The 13,748-nt window shown below is 38.4% G+C and overlaps 2 protein-coding genes across 4 annotated transcripts in view; both read left to right on the top strand.

Annotated features, from left to right (window-relative positions):
- LOC117065729 (protocadherin alpha-C2) overlaps positions 1-13,748 on the top strand; it is a 161,997-nt gene that overhangs the window by 32,710 nt on the left and 115,539 nt on the right. The window lies entirely within an intron of this gene.
- Positions 1,545-4,209, top strand: LOC117065734 (protocadherin alpha-13). Its single transcript, XM_033180926.1, has one exon. The coding sequence runs from the start codon at positions 1,801-1,803 to the stop codon at positions 4,207-4,209; it is 2,409 nt and encodes an 802-aa protein (XP_033036817.1). The 5' UTR covers positions 1,545-1,800.

Raw genomic sequence — 13,748 nt, 5'->3', positions numbered from 1 at the left:
AATGACTTGAGAAGAGAGCTATTGAATTTCTGTTTGGTGACATCTCTCAATGTGTGAATCATCTGAAAGTGAACTGATGGAAATGAGGTTGAGAATTTGAGAAGAGAGGGAAGAGAATACAGAAGAATCTGTAAGCAAGAGGGAGGAGTTAATTCACTTGAGAGCCCAACTGAGGTAAAGGTGAGAGTAAACTTGAAGAGAATAGTCATGGTTAAGTGACAATATTGAGCAGCTTAATAGGAAGAATAGAGAAAATGGATTGTCAGGGTAACTGTGTGTTGGAGGCTAAATAGAATGTTAGAGGAGTAGTACAAATAGGTGAATGACTCTAAGGTGTCTAGAAGGGCATATTTTAAATGGTTGACTATGTAGTCTAATTATGTGAAGAGGTGAATAAAGAAATGTAGGGCCAGAGAGGAAGAATTAGAAAGAGTCAATGAACAATTTCCATTATAAGAGGAATACTATGTTCATAAAAGTAATGAAGCAGGAGAGGATGATGAGGGTAAGAGAATACCAAATACTCTGCCTAAATTTTTAGAGGAGAGCAGAGTTATGGAAATAAATCAAACAGTCATTTCCTATAGAGTTGTGCACAGAACAGGCCAGATAATTATTGGAGCTATGATATATTTTTCATAACACTATTTGGCCTGGGATTTTGTGGCTTGAGTTATAACAATAGATAAAAGTGAGATCCTCTTCCTCTCTTCCTTACTAAAGATATGTTAACATCTTTGTCTAGCTATTGTTTCTTGGAAAATTAGAGTCAATTTAAATGATGGCAAGGTTTTACTCAGTGATGATGAAGTAAGATGGAGAGAGAAAATGGAAAATTTAACCTACTGGTTAAATTCTATTTAACTAGGACGCCAGTTCGGGCTACAATGCATGGCTTTTGTATGAATTGCAGCCAGGGGTGGTAAGTTAAATTCTGTTAAATAAATAGGATACTAGTTCCAGGAATATTTTATAAAAACAGAATCCAAAACCTTAAATAATTGTTGTGTCTAAATTATTGTGTTTATGCACATACACACACTCACAAAATCACACACAGATTGACTGAACACTTTCTTTTGAATATAAATATTTTATCCACATCTCAAGTAACATTGAGGAAAATTTATAAATATGGTGTATTTATTCAAAGTCTAATATATCGCTTACCAATATTTTTCACCTTCACCCATTTTATTCTTATGTGATTGTTGTTTCCTTTTGGAGTCAATGGCTGTTGTGTGAGGAGGTCTTGAAAAAGATTACAGGAAAAGGACAGTCCCACAAAAACCTACATGACTATGCAGAACTACAAATCAATTGTCCCATACTGAATGTCGAATATTTGTCTTTTCAAGTTCTGCATGGAAGTCTTACACATGGAAAAATAAATTTGTGGCAAGATGAAACTCATCAACCAATTGTCAACTAATATCAAATACTGAGCAGAATGCGGTAATTTGCTGTTTCTGGGAAGGTAAACATCTAATCTTCAATTACATATTTGCAGTGAAAATGTCAGGAAATGCAGGGGAAAAAAATCCTGCATCAATGGAAAATATGAAGACCGAGTCATACTTACACTTACACGTTCATGCGCATGGTGTCGCTCTTCACTGAGAACGTCTCCGCGAAGAAAGAGCCGCCGTTTCTTTCTTCCTGCAGAAAACATAGCAGAAAGCAGAATACCTCTTGCGAATCCTCCCGCACTAGGAAGTCGTAAAACTTGGGCGTTGAGAGGCAGTTTGAGGTAAGGCATTGTATATATTGCAGATATCTCTGAGGTTTTTGGAGTGTATCATGGTGTTTTCCTGGCAAGGAGGCCCAAGACAGCGGCAACTACTGCTCTGTCTTCTGATCCTCGCAGCCTGGGAGACGGGTAGTGGCCAGCTCCACTATTCCGTCCCCGAGGAAGCAAAACACGGCACCTTCGTGGGGCGCATCGCTCAGGACCTGGGGCTGGAGCTGGCAGAGCTGGTGCCGCGCCTGTTCCGGGTAGCGTCCAAAACACACGGGGACCTTCTGGAGGTAAATCTGCAGAATGGCATTTTGTTTGTGAATTCTCGGATCGACCGCGAGGAGCTGTGCGGGCGGAGAGCGGAGTGCAGCATCCACCTGGAGGTGATCGTGGACAGGCCGCTACAGGTTTTCCATGTGGAGGTGAAGGTGAGGGACATTAACGACAACCCGCCCATATTTCCTGAAAGCAAGAAACTCATAACCATTGCAGAATCTAGACCTCCGGAAACTCGATTTCCACTAGATGGCGCATCCGATGCAGATATTGGAGTAAACTCGGCATTGACCTACCGACTGGATCCCAACGATTATTTCGCTTTGGACACACAAAATAGTCGTGAACAAATGTCTTCATTATCACTTATACTGAGGAAAACACTGGACAGAGAGGAAATTCAGGAATATACTTTATTACTGACAGCCAGGGATGGAGGTAAACCCGAACTGACTGGCACAGTTCAACTGCTCATCACGATTCTGGACGTGAATGATAACGCCCCGGAATTTTACCAATCCGTTTATAAAGTGACAGTGTTAGAGAACGCATTCAATGGAACATTAGTGATCAAGCTAAATGCCACAGATCCTGATGATGGTACAAATGGAGATATAGTTTACTCATTTAGAAGGCCTGTATCGCCTGCAGTGGTATATGCATTTACCATAAATCCCAACAACGGAGAAATTAGGACAAAAGGCAAACTAGATTTCGAAGAAAAGAAATTTTATGAAATATCTGTGGAGGCAGTTGACAAAGGAAATATTCCAATGGCGGGTCATTGTACCCTTTTGGTGGAAGTACTAGATGTAAATGATAACGCCCCAGAGGTTACCATCACTTCTTTGTCACTCCCCATCAGAGAAGACACTCAGCCTAGCGCCATCATTGCCCTAATCAGTGTGTCCGATCGTGACTCTGGCTCAAACGGACAGGTCACCTGCACCCTGACGCCGCACGTCCCCTTCAATCTGGTGTCCACCTACAAGAATTACTACTCATTGGTGCTGGACAGCGCCCTGGACCGCGAGAGCGTGTCAGCCTATGAACTGGTGGTGACCGCGCGGGACGGGGGCTCGCCTTCACTGTGGGCCACGGCCAGCGTGTCCGTGGGAGTGGCCGACGTGAACGACAATGCGCCGGCGTTCGCGCAGTCCGAGTACACGGTGTTCGTGAAGGAGAACAACCCGCCGGGCTGTCACATCTTCACGGTGTCTGCGCGGGACGCGGACGCGCAGGAGAACGCGCTGGTGTCCTACTCGCTGGTGGAGCGGCGGGTGGGCGAGCGCGCGCTGTCGAGCTACGTGTCGGTGCACGCGGAGAGCGGCAAGGTGTATGTGCTGCAGCCGCTGGACCACGAGGAGCTGGAGCTGCTGCAGTTCCAGGTGAGCGCGCTCGATGCGGGCGTGCCGCCTCTGGGCAGCAACGTGACGCTGCAGGTGTTCGTGCTGGATGAGAACGACAACGCGCCGTCTCTGCTGACGCCCGGAGCTGGCAGCGCTGGAGGCACAATGAGCGAGCTGGTGCCGCGATCGGTGAGTGCCGGCCACGTGGTGGCGAAGGTGCGCGCAGTGGACGCTGATTCCGGCTACAATGCTTGGCTTTCTTATGAATTGCAGCCGGCGGCGGTAGGCGCGCGCATCCCGTTCCGTGTGGGGCTGTACACTGGCGAGATCAGCACAACACGCACTCTGGACGAGGTGGACGCCAGGCGCCACCGCCTTCTGGTGCTGGTGAAGGACCACGGTGAGCCCGCACTGACGGCCACGGCAACGGTGCTATTGTCGTTGGTGGAGAGCGGCCAACCGCCAAAGGCGTCGCCGAGGGCGTCCGCAGGCGCTGTGGGTCAGGAAGCGGCGCTGGTGGCTGTCAACGTGTACCTGATCATTGCCATCTGCGCAGTGTCCAGCCTGTTGGTGCTCACGCTACTGCTGTATACTGCGCTGCGATGCTCGTCGTCGCCCACCGAGGGCGCGTGCGCCCTGGGCAAGCCCACTCTGGTGTGCTCTAGCGCGGTAGGGAGTTGGTTGTACTCGCAACAGAGGCAGCAGAGGGTGTGCTCTGGGGAGGGCCCACCTAAGACGGACCTCATGGCCTTCAGTCCCAGCCTTCCTCCTTGTCTGGGTTCTGCAGAGGAAACAGGCCAGAGGGAGGACTCAGAATGCTTGAAAGAGGTAAGCTTATCTTTTTAAAAATTATCTTAGTAAACACTTTAGCCTTCCTTGCAGTTGTTTAAGACATCTTTCCTGCCAATTTCAAATTATTCTTCCCTTTTATTTAGATTTTGTTAGTTGTTATCGAATTTGACAACTCTGCTCTGGACATTGTGTGTTGGATTATTCTTCAGAGTGAAATCTTAACTTAGAAACCATAATGAAATGTGCAAAACAAGAATATTTTGTTTCTGTTGTATTCTTAATAGTTCTAAGTATTTATTGTGCAATTGAGCATTTACAAAAAATTCTGCACGTTGTGAGAAGTTAAACATTTAGAAAATGTTTGTTTTAATGAGGCTAATCATAATCTTAAATTTAAATTTTTTAAAATTTAATTTATACATTTACCCACACAGATATTATTTTAAACAGCTCCATAACTTTTCACATAAATGCTTTTTTTAAGTGCACTTTTCTTTCTTTTCTTTTTTTTTAAACCTGTTTTGATTGGTCTCTACTTTTTTGTTCTCTAGGCACATCAGTGTTCCCCTCTCATGTATCCCATGCAAAATATCTTGTGATTCTTCTTTCAATTTTTTATTTGCATTCAGATAATTACTAACACATGTATATATACATATATAGAGAGAGATCTGATAGGTTTTTTGTTATTATTTCTTTTCCGAAGTTTGCAGGGGTTTCCAAAAGGTATTGGTGACTGTATAATAGATGTTTTAACTTTGTTGTCTGCTAATTTCAACATTTTTGTCCTTAGTTTGCTTCTTTTGATCTCTTTTTATATGGATATATTTTCTTGCTATTTTGCATGACTGGTAATCTCTGATAAGATGCTAGACATTGTTAATTTTACATTGTCAGATGCTGGAATTTGTGTGTGTGTGGTGTGTGTGTGTGTGTGTTCCTTTAAAGCAGTGGTTCTCGATAAGAAAGTTTTGCCCCCTCCACTCCCACCCAGGAGATAATTTGGCAATGCTGGGATACATTTTTGGTTGTTACAACTAGGGAATTGCTACTGGCATCTAATAATGGAGCTCTGAGATGCTGCTAAACACCATCCAATTGCTGCCAAACATCCTACAGTGCACAGGACAGCCCCCCAACAATAAAGAATTAGTCAGCTCAAAATATCAGTAGTTCCAAAACTGTTGCGAAACTCTGCTTTAAAGAGTCTTGGACTTAGTTCTGACTTGAAGTTGCTTGGTACCAATTTATTCCTTTCAAGGCTTCATTTTAAGATTTGTTAGCACACATTCAGAGCAGCTTTTAGTGCAGCACTAATTTGGCCTTCTATTACAGCAATACTTTCCTGAGGACACCACCTAATGCCCTGTGCATTAACAGGTCTCTCTTCTCTGACTGGTAGGAATGTGAAATATTTCCAGCCCTTTATGAGCTCTAGGAATTATTCTATCCACTTTTTTTTAATTTTAAAAGGATAGCCTGATCTGGGGAGGTTGATCAGTGATCTATGATCTGTGATCACATCACTACACTGCAGCCTGGGTGATGGAGTGAGACCATGTCTCAACATAAAAATTAAAACATTATAATTGAGGTTGAATGTTATCAAATATTTTATCTGCATCTTTTGAGGGAGGTATAAATTTTTTCTTTGGCAATGTTCATGTGTTGAATTTATGATTTGTGATTTTCTTGTGGCAAACCAACCTCTACTTCCTTGGATAAACATAATTTGATTATAATTTATAATCCTTTTTATATACTACTTATTTTGTTGAATTTCCAAAATATTTTTGCATCTTTATTCCAGGTGATACTGGTATGTCCTTGTTTTTCTTCCTAATTTATTCTCTTTTAAGTATTCAAGTTATAAATAAGAATCTAGCATAAGTTGAATACTTAACAAAGAAGAATAATCTTTGAAAACTTCCAGAAAAAGTTCTATTTCCTGTAAAAGTTTGTATAATCTTTGAATTACTTCTTATTTGATTGGAGAACTCACTGTTGAAGTTATCTGTATCAGGATTTTGATTGGTGGGAATATTTCTGACTACTGACTCAATTTTAATAGTATAAGGACCATTCAGAGTTTAATTTACTCTTGAGTCAGTTATGTAGATAATATTTTTTCAGGTATTTTCCTGTTTAATCTAAATTCTCAGTTATATGCTCATACTTTCTACAGAAACTATAGTGATATTTCCCTTTCCGTTCTTGATATTATTTTTGCTTCCTGTCTCTTTTTTCTGGATAAATGGCACAAGAGGTTGTCATATTATCAGTTCTTTCAAAAAGGAGCCCACTTTTTAGCTTTGTTGAATCTGTTTTGTATGTTTATTTAAAAGAATATTAATTGTATAAACAAAATAATAATCTCTTACGATATTTAAAATGTGACAAAATAGCATATGACTCAAGAGGAATTATTGAAATGAGTTAACATTTTAAGATTTTTGCATTGCCCAGGCTGGTCTCAAACTCTTGGCTTCAAGTGATGGCCCGCCTCGGCCTCCCAAAGTGTTGGAATTACAGGTGTGAGCCATCGTTCCTGGCCAATTTTCTTTTGGTTATTTTAGCTTATTTTTATAACCTCTTGAAATGAATGCTTAGGTCATTACTCTTTAGCTCTTCTTTTCTACTATATGTATTAAAGTAATCAATTGCTACGTAATTAATGTTTTAGCTGCATCCCACCAGTATTTACATGTAGCATTTCCACTATCCTTCAGTTCCAAGTATTTTACAGTTTATGTCATATTAAAAAAAATTTTTTTTTTTGAGATGGAGAGTCTCGCTCTGTCGCCCAGGCTGGAGTGCAGTGGTGCAATCTCGGCTCACTGCAAGCTCCGCCCCCCAGGTTCACGCCATTCTCCTGCCTCAGCCTCCCGAGTAGCTGGGACTACAGGCGCCTGCCACGACGCCTGGCTAATTTTTTTTTTTTTTTGTATTTTTAGTAGAGGCGGGGTTTCACCGTGTTAGCCAGGAAGGTCTCGATCTCCTGACCTCGTGATCCGCCCACCTCGGCCTCCCAAAGTGCTGGGATTACAGGCATGAGCCACCGCGCCTGGCCAGCTTTTAACTATATAACAATGTTCCAATTATCTTTTTATTTTTTTAATTAAAATTCAGTATGGTTGGAGAATATACAATTTCAACCTTTCTAATTTGTGGGAACTTGCTTAGTGGCATAATATATACGTTTTGTGGACATCCCATGTGTGCTTGAATATAATTGTGTACGATGCAATTATTAGGTGCAGGGTTAACTTGGTTAGTAATGTTATTAAAATTTATACTGTAACCATTTAAAAAGCTACCTACTGTATCAATTATTGACAGAGGTGTGTTAAAATCTTCCACCATAAATGTATATTTGTTTAGATATTAGAATTCGGTTTTTGCTTTATTTATTTTAAAGCTATATTATTAGGTGCATACAAATTTAGAATTAGTATATCTTTTTAGTAAATTAAACATTTTACTGTTATGAATTTACTTTCTTCAGAATTCTGCTTTCCGATTTTTGTTTTTGCTTTGAAGTATTTTTATATTAATTCTACTGATTCATTTCTCTTCTTTTAATTTGTGTTTGCAGGAGATATCCTCTTCCCAGCCTTTTATTTTAAACCTTTTAGTATTATGGGCATATTCCACAAATTCTTTGCTACTGTCTCACTGAGAAGCAGAGTCTAATTTTTCTCTCCTTGAACTTTGACTGGTCTTAATGTTGGAATTACATTCTGGGATTTATGAAGCCAGGTCATAAGAAGTCTTACAGTATGCTTTGGTCTCTGAGAATATTTGTTTTGGGGGAAGCCTGTCACCATGCAAGAATTCTGACTACCTTGAGATTGTCATACTGTAAAGAAGCTCAAGCTGGACTTGTGAGAAGCCAAATGGATAGAAAAATTACTAACCAGTCTGTTGTGCATATACACCACATTTTCTTTATCCACTCATCTGTTGATTGACATTGATGTGAATAGTGCTGCAGTAAGCATGGGAGGTGCAGGTATCATTTTGACATATTGATTTCCTTTTCTTTGGATAAATGCCCAATATTGGAATTGCTGGATGATATCGTAGTTCTATTTATAGTTTTTTGAGGGACTCCCATACTGTTTTCCTAGTGGCACTGCTAATTTATATTCCCACCGACAGCATTTATGAGTTTCCTTTTCTCTGTATCGTTACCAGCATTTGTTATTTTTTGCTTTTTACTGATAGCCATTCTAACTACAGTAAGATGATATCTCTTTGTGGTTTGATTTGCATTTCCCTGATGACTGGTGATGTTGAACATTTTTTTATATACCTCTTGATCATCTTTATGTCTTCTTTTGAGAAATGTCTGTTTAGTTCCTTTGCCTGGTTTTTAATCACATTGTTATTATTATTATAGTTTTGCTGTTGAGTTGGATTCCTTGTGTATTCTGTTAGTCCCCTGTTGTATGAATAGTTTGCAAATATTTTCTCCCATTCTACAAGTTTTTCCTTCACTCTGTTAATTGTTTCCTGCTGTGCGAAGCTTTTTAGTTTGATATAATCTCATTTGTCTGTTTTTGTTTTAGTTGCCTGTGCTTTTGAAGTCTTAGCCATAAAATCTGTGCCTAGTAATGTCCTGAAGTGTTTCCCCTTTGTTTTCTACTAGTAGTTTTATAGTTTTGTCTTACATTTAAGTCTTTATTTTGAGTTGATTTTTGTATATGATGAGAGTTAGGGGTCAAGTTTCATTTTTCTGCACATGAATATTCAGTTTTCCTAGCCCTATTTATTGAAGAGACTGTTCTTTCCCCATTGTGTGTTGAAGGTGTTCTTTCACCTTTGTTGAAAATCAGTTGGCTATAAATACATGGATTTACTTTTTGATTTTCTATTCTGTTTCATTGGTCTATGTGTCTGTTTTTATACCAATATCATGCTGTTTTGGTTACTAAAACTTTATAGTATATATTGAAGTCAGGTAATGTAATGCCTCCAGCTTTGTTCTTTTTGCTCAGTATTGGTTCAGCTATTCAGGATCTTTTGTGGTTTTATATGAATTTTAGAATGGTTTTCTCTACTTCTGTGAATAATGCTACTGATATTTTTATACCAGGAGGATTGTATTGAATATGCAACTTGCTTTGGATAGTATGGTCATTTTAACAACATTAAGTCTTTCAATTCATGAGCATGAGATGCCTTTTATTTGATTCTGTCTCCTTCAATTTCTTTCATCAGTGTTTTGTCGTCTTCATTGTAGAGGTCTTCCACCTCCTTGGTTAAATTAATTCCTAAATATTTTATTTTTAGTAGCTATTTAGTAAATGGGATTGTTTTCTTAATATCCTTTTCACTAGTTCATTATTGGTGTATAGAAACACTACTCATTTTTTATGTTGATTTTGTATTCTGAAACTTTTTTCCTTTTCTTGAAGCAGAGTTTCGCTCCTGTCACCTAGGCTTGAGTGTAGTGGCATGATCATGGTTCACTGTAGCCCCAACTTCCCAGGTTCAACTGATTCTCCCACTTCAGCCTCATGAGTAGCTAGGATTACAGGTGTGCAACACCATGACTGGCTAATTTTTTGTGTTTTTAGTAGAGACAGAGTTTTGCCATGTTGCCCAGGCTGGTCTTGAACTCCTGGGCACAAGTAATCCACCCACCTTGGCCTCTCAAAGTGCTGAGATTACAGGTGTGAGCCATCATGCCCAGCCCTGAAACTTTACTGAATTCACTTATCAGTTCTAAAAGTTTTTTGGTGGAGTCTATAGGTTTTTCTATGTACAAGATCATGTTGTCTATAAAGAAGGACAATTTGAATTCTTTTTTTTCTAATTTGAATTCCTTTTATTTTTTCTCTTGCTTAATTGCTCTGCCTAGGACTTCTGGAACTATGTTGAATACAACTGGTGAAAGTGGGCATCCTTGTCTAGTTTCAGTTTTCAGAAGAAAGGGTATTCAGCTTCTTCCCATTCAGTATAATGTTAGCTGTGGATTTGTCATATATGGCCTTTATTATGTTGAGGTGTTTCTTCTATGCCTAATTTGTTGACAGTTTTATTATGAAAGGAAAATAGAAATATTATTTTGCTTTCATTTCTGGTAATGGAATAGTTGAATTTTATAAAATGTTTTTTCTGCATCTATTGAGATGATCATATTGTTTGTTTCCTTCATTACGTTGCTGTGATGTATCACACTTGCGATTTGTGTGTTGAACCATCCTTGCATCCTGGGATAAGTCCCACTTTACCTTAGTGTATTATCTTTTTGATGCTGTTCGTTTTGGTTTGCCAACATTTTGTTGAGGATTTTTACATTTATGTTCATCAGGGATATTGGCCTACAGTTTTCTTTTTCTGTTGTGTCCTTGTCTAGTTTTGGTATCAGGGTAATGCTGGCCTCATAGAATGAGTTAGGGTGAATTCCTTCCTCTTCAATTTTTTGGAATAGTTTGAGAAGAATGGGTGTAAGTTCTTTAACTGCTTGGTGGAATTCAGCAGTAAAGCCATCCAGTTCTAGGCTTTTCTTTGTGGGAAACTTTTTATTACTAATTCAATCTTAATACTCATTGGTCTGTGCAAGGTTTTCTATTTCTTCCTGGTTCAATCTTGGTGACTTCTTCATGTCCAGTAATTTATACATTTCCTCTGTGCTTGCCGATTGTTACTGTGTAGTTGTAATGGTCTGTAATGATCTTTTGGATTTTTGTGGTATCAGTGTAATGTCTCCTTTGTTTCTGGTTTCATTTGAATATTCTCTCTCTTTTTTCTCTTGGTTAGTCTACCTAGCAGGTTATTCATTTTGTTTATCTTTTCAAAAACCAACTTTTTTTTTTGAGACGGAGTCTCGCTCTGTCGCCCAGGCTAGAGTGCAGTGGCCGGATCTCAGCTCACTGCAAGCTCCGCCTCCCGGGTTTACGCCATTCTCCTGTCTCAGCCTCCCGAGTAGCTGGGACTACAGGCGCCCACCACCTCACCCGGCTAGATTTTTGTATTTTTTTTAGTAGAGATGGGGTTTCACCATATTAGCCAGGATGGTCTCGATCTCCTGACCTCGTGATCCACCTGTCTCGGCCTCCCAAAGTGCTGGGATTACAGGCTTGAACAAAAAACCAACTTTTTGTTTCATTGATCCTTTTAATTTTGTTTTTAGTCTCTACTTAATTTAGTTCTGCTGTGACCTTTATTATTTCATTCCTTTTATTAATTTTTAGTTTGGTGTGTTCTTGATTTTCTGGTTCCTTGAGGTGCATCATTAGGTTGTTTATTTGAAACCTTTTTACTTTTTTGATGTAGGCATTTATTGCCATAACATTCCCTATTAGTACTGCTTTTGCTGTATCCCGTAGGTTTTGGCATGTTATGCTTACATTTTCATTTGTTTCAAGAAACTTTTTTTATTTCCTTCTTAATTTCTTCATTGACCCAATAGTCATTCAGGAGCATGTTGTTTAATTTCCATGTATTTGTACAGTTTCCAAAGTTCTACTTGTCATTGATTTCTAGCTTTACTCCACTGTGATCTGAGAAAATATTTGATATAATTTTGATTCTTTAAAGCTGTTGAGGCTTATTTTGTGGCCAAAAATATTGTCTATCTTATAGAATGTTTCGTGTGATAATGAGAAGAATGTGTATTCTGCAGCTGTTGGATGAAATGTTCTGTAAATGGTAGCTACATTTGGTCTATAGTGCAGATTAAGTCCAATGTTCCTTTGTTGATTTCCTGTCTACACTATTTGTCCAGTGCCAGAAATGGGATGTTGAAGTATCTAACAAGTATTGTATTGGGATCAATCTTTCTCTTTAGCACTGATAAAATTTGGTTTATATATCTGGGTGCTCCAGTCTTGAATACATATATATTTACAGTCATATATTCTCTTGCTAAATTGATCCCTTTATGATTATATAATGACCTTCTTTGTCTCTTTTTATTTTTTTTTAAGATAAAGTCTATTTTGTCTGATATAAGTTTGGAAGTTTCCACATGCTTTTTGTTTCTATTTGTGTGGAATATTTTTTTTCTGTCCCTTCAAGTCCAGTTTATATGTCTTGACAGCTAACATGAGTTTCTTGTAGCCAGCATATACTTGAGTCTTGTTTTTTGTATCCATTCAGCGTATTTATTTTAATTGGGGAGTATAGCCTATTTACATTCAAGGTTGTTATTGATAGGTGAGGACTTACTCACATTATTTTGTTAATTATTTTCTGATTGTGTTGTATACCCTTTGTTCCTCTTTTATTGTTTACCGTTACAATTTGGTGGTATATTGTCATGATAAATTTTAATTCCTTTCTCTTTCTCTTTTGTGTATTTGCTCTACTAGTGAGTTTTATACTTTCATGCATTTCCATGGTGGTAGACATCATTCATTAAGCTTTCAGATGATTCTTATAGGACTCTTGGCTGGGCACAGTGGCTCATGCCTGTTATCCCAGCACTTAGGGAGGCAGAGGCAGGAAGATTGCTTGAGTCCAGGAGTTCAAGACCAGCCTGGGCAACATAGCAAGACCCTGTTCTTCACAAAAGGAAAAAAAAAAAAAAAACCCAAACAGTTGTAGGATTCCTTTAAGTATTTCTTGTAGGACTTGTCTAGTGGTAATACACTTCCTCAGTTTTTGCTTGTTTGGGAAATACTTTATTTCTCCTTCATTTCTGAAGTATAGCTCTGCTGGGTATAGTATTTTTGGCTGATAGTTTAAAAAATTTCAGCACTTTGGATATATCATCTCCTTCTATCCTAGCCTGTAAAGTTTCTGCTGAGAAATCTGTTGTTAGTCTAATGGGAATTTTCTTATATGTGACTTGTCACTTTTCTTTTACTGTTTTTAGAATTCACTCTTTGTGTTGAGTCTGGTACCTTAGACTACTCAGCCATCCTGATGCCATACCTCTTATATAGAAACAACCCAGATCCAAAGTGGCCAGAAAGTTACTTTACCTTCTGAATTTGTGGTCTTTTTCAGAATCTCTACCTGTTAATTTGCTATGACTTTATTAGTCATTAGGTACTTTTATCATTTTAAAATATCTCCAATGGTATGGTTGGTTCGAATTACCAGTTCTGCATACTGGTAATGTAAGTCCTCTGTTGAATTGATTTTTAAATACATTTATTTTATTCCAGTATCTTATGGCTCCTGGTGTTACAGATGGGACATTTCAAATAACTTGAAATAATTCCCCTCTATATAATTATCCCTGATTCTGACTTTCTTTCCATAGTTATACATTTTTTCTATGCTATTATATTCTCATTTTAAAGATGTTGAATGACAATGTAATTTTATTTTAGTTTATTTACAAGTATTTTTGAGGTTTATTTTCCTGGAAAGTTTTCTTAAATTATAGATTTTAGTATTTCTTCTGTTTATTACTTCAGATTTCTTCTTCAATGACTCCATTTATATTTGTATGAGATACTCTTTGCCTTTCTTTTGTAGCTGACACTTCTAAATCCTACCTAGCTCTTTTTAAAAACAATTTTACTTTTTATTCTTTTTTCCATTTTATAGCTTTCTTTAGGCATTATCCATAGTATTTATTTGCTGTTATGTGCCTTCTGGTTTAGTGTTTATTTCTGAAAAAATTATTTTGC

Source organism: Trachypithecus francoisi, unplaced genomic scaffold (assembly GCF_009764315.1).
Source record: "Trachypithecus francoisi isolate TF-2019V2 unplaced genomic scaffold, Tfra_2.0 Lachesis_group2, whole genome shotgun sequence".
Taxonomy (NCBI): Eukaryota; Metazoa; Chordata; class Mammalia; order Primates; family Cercopithecidae; genus Trachypithecus; species Trachypithecus francoisi.
Note: the sequence above shows the minus strand (reverse complement) of the source record. Positions and strands in the feature narration are given on the sequence as shown.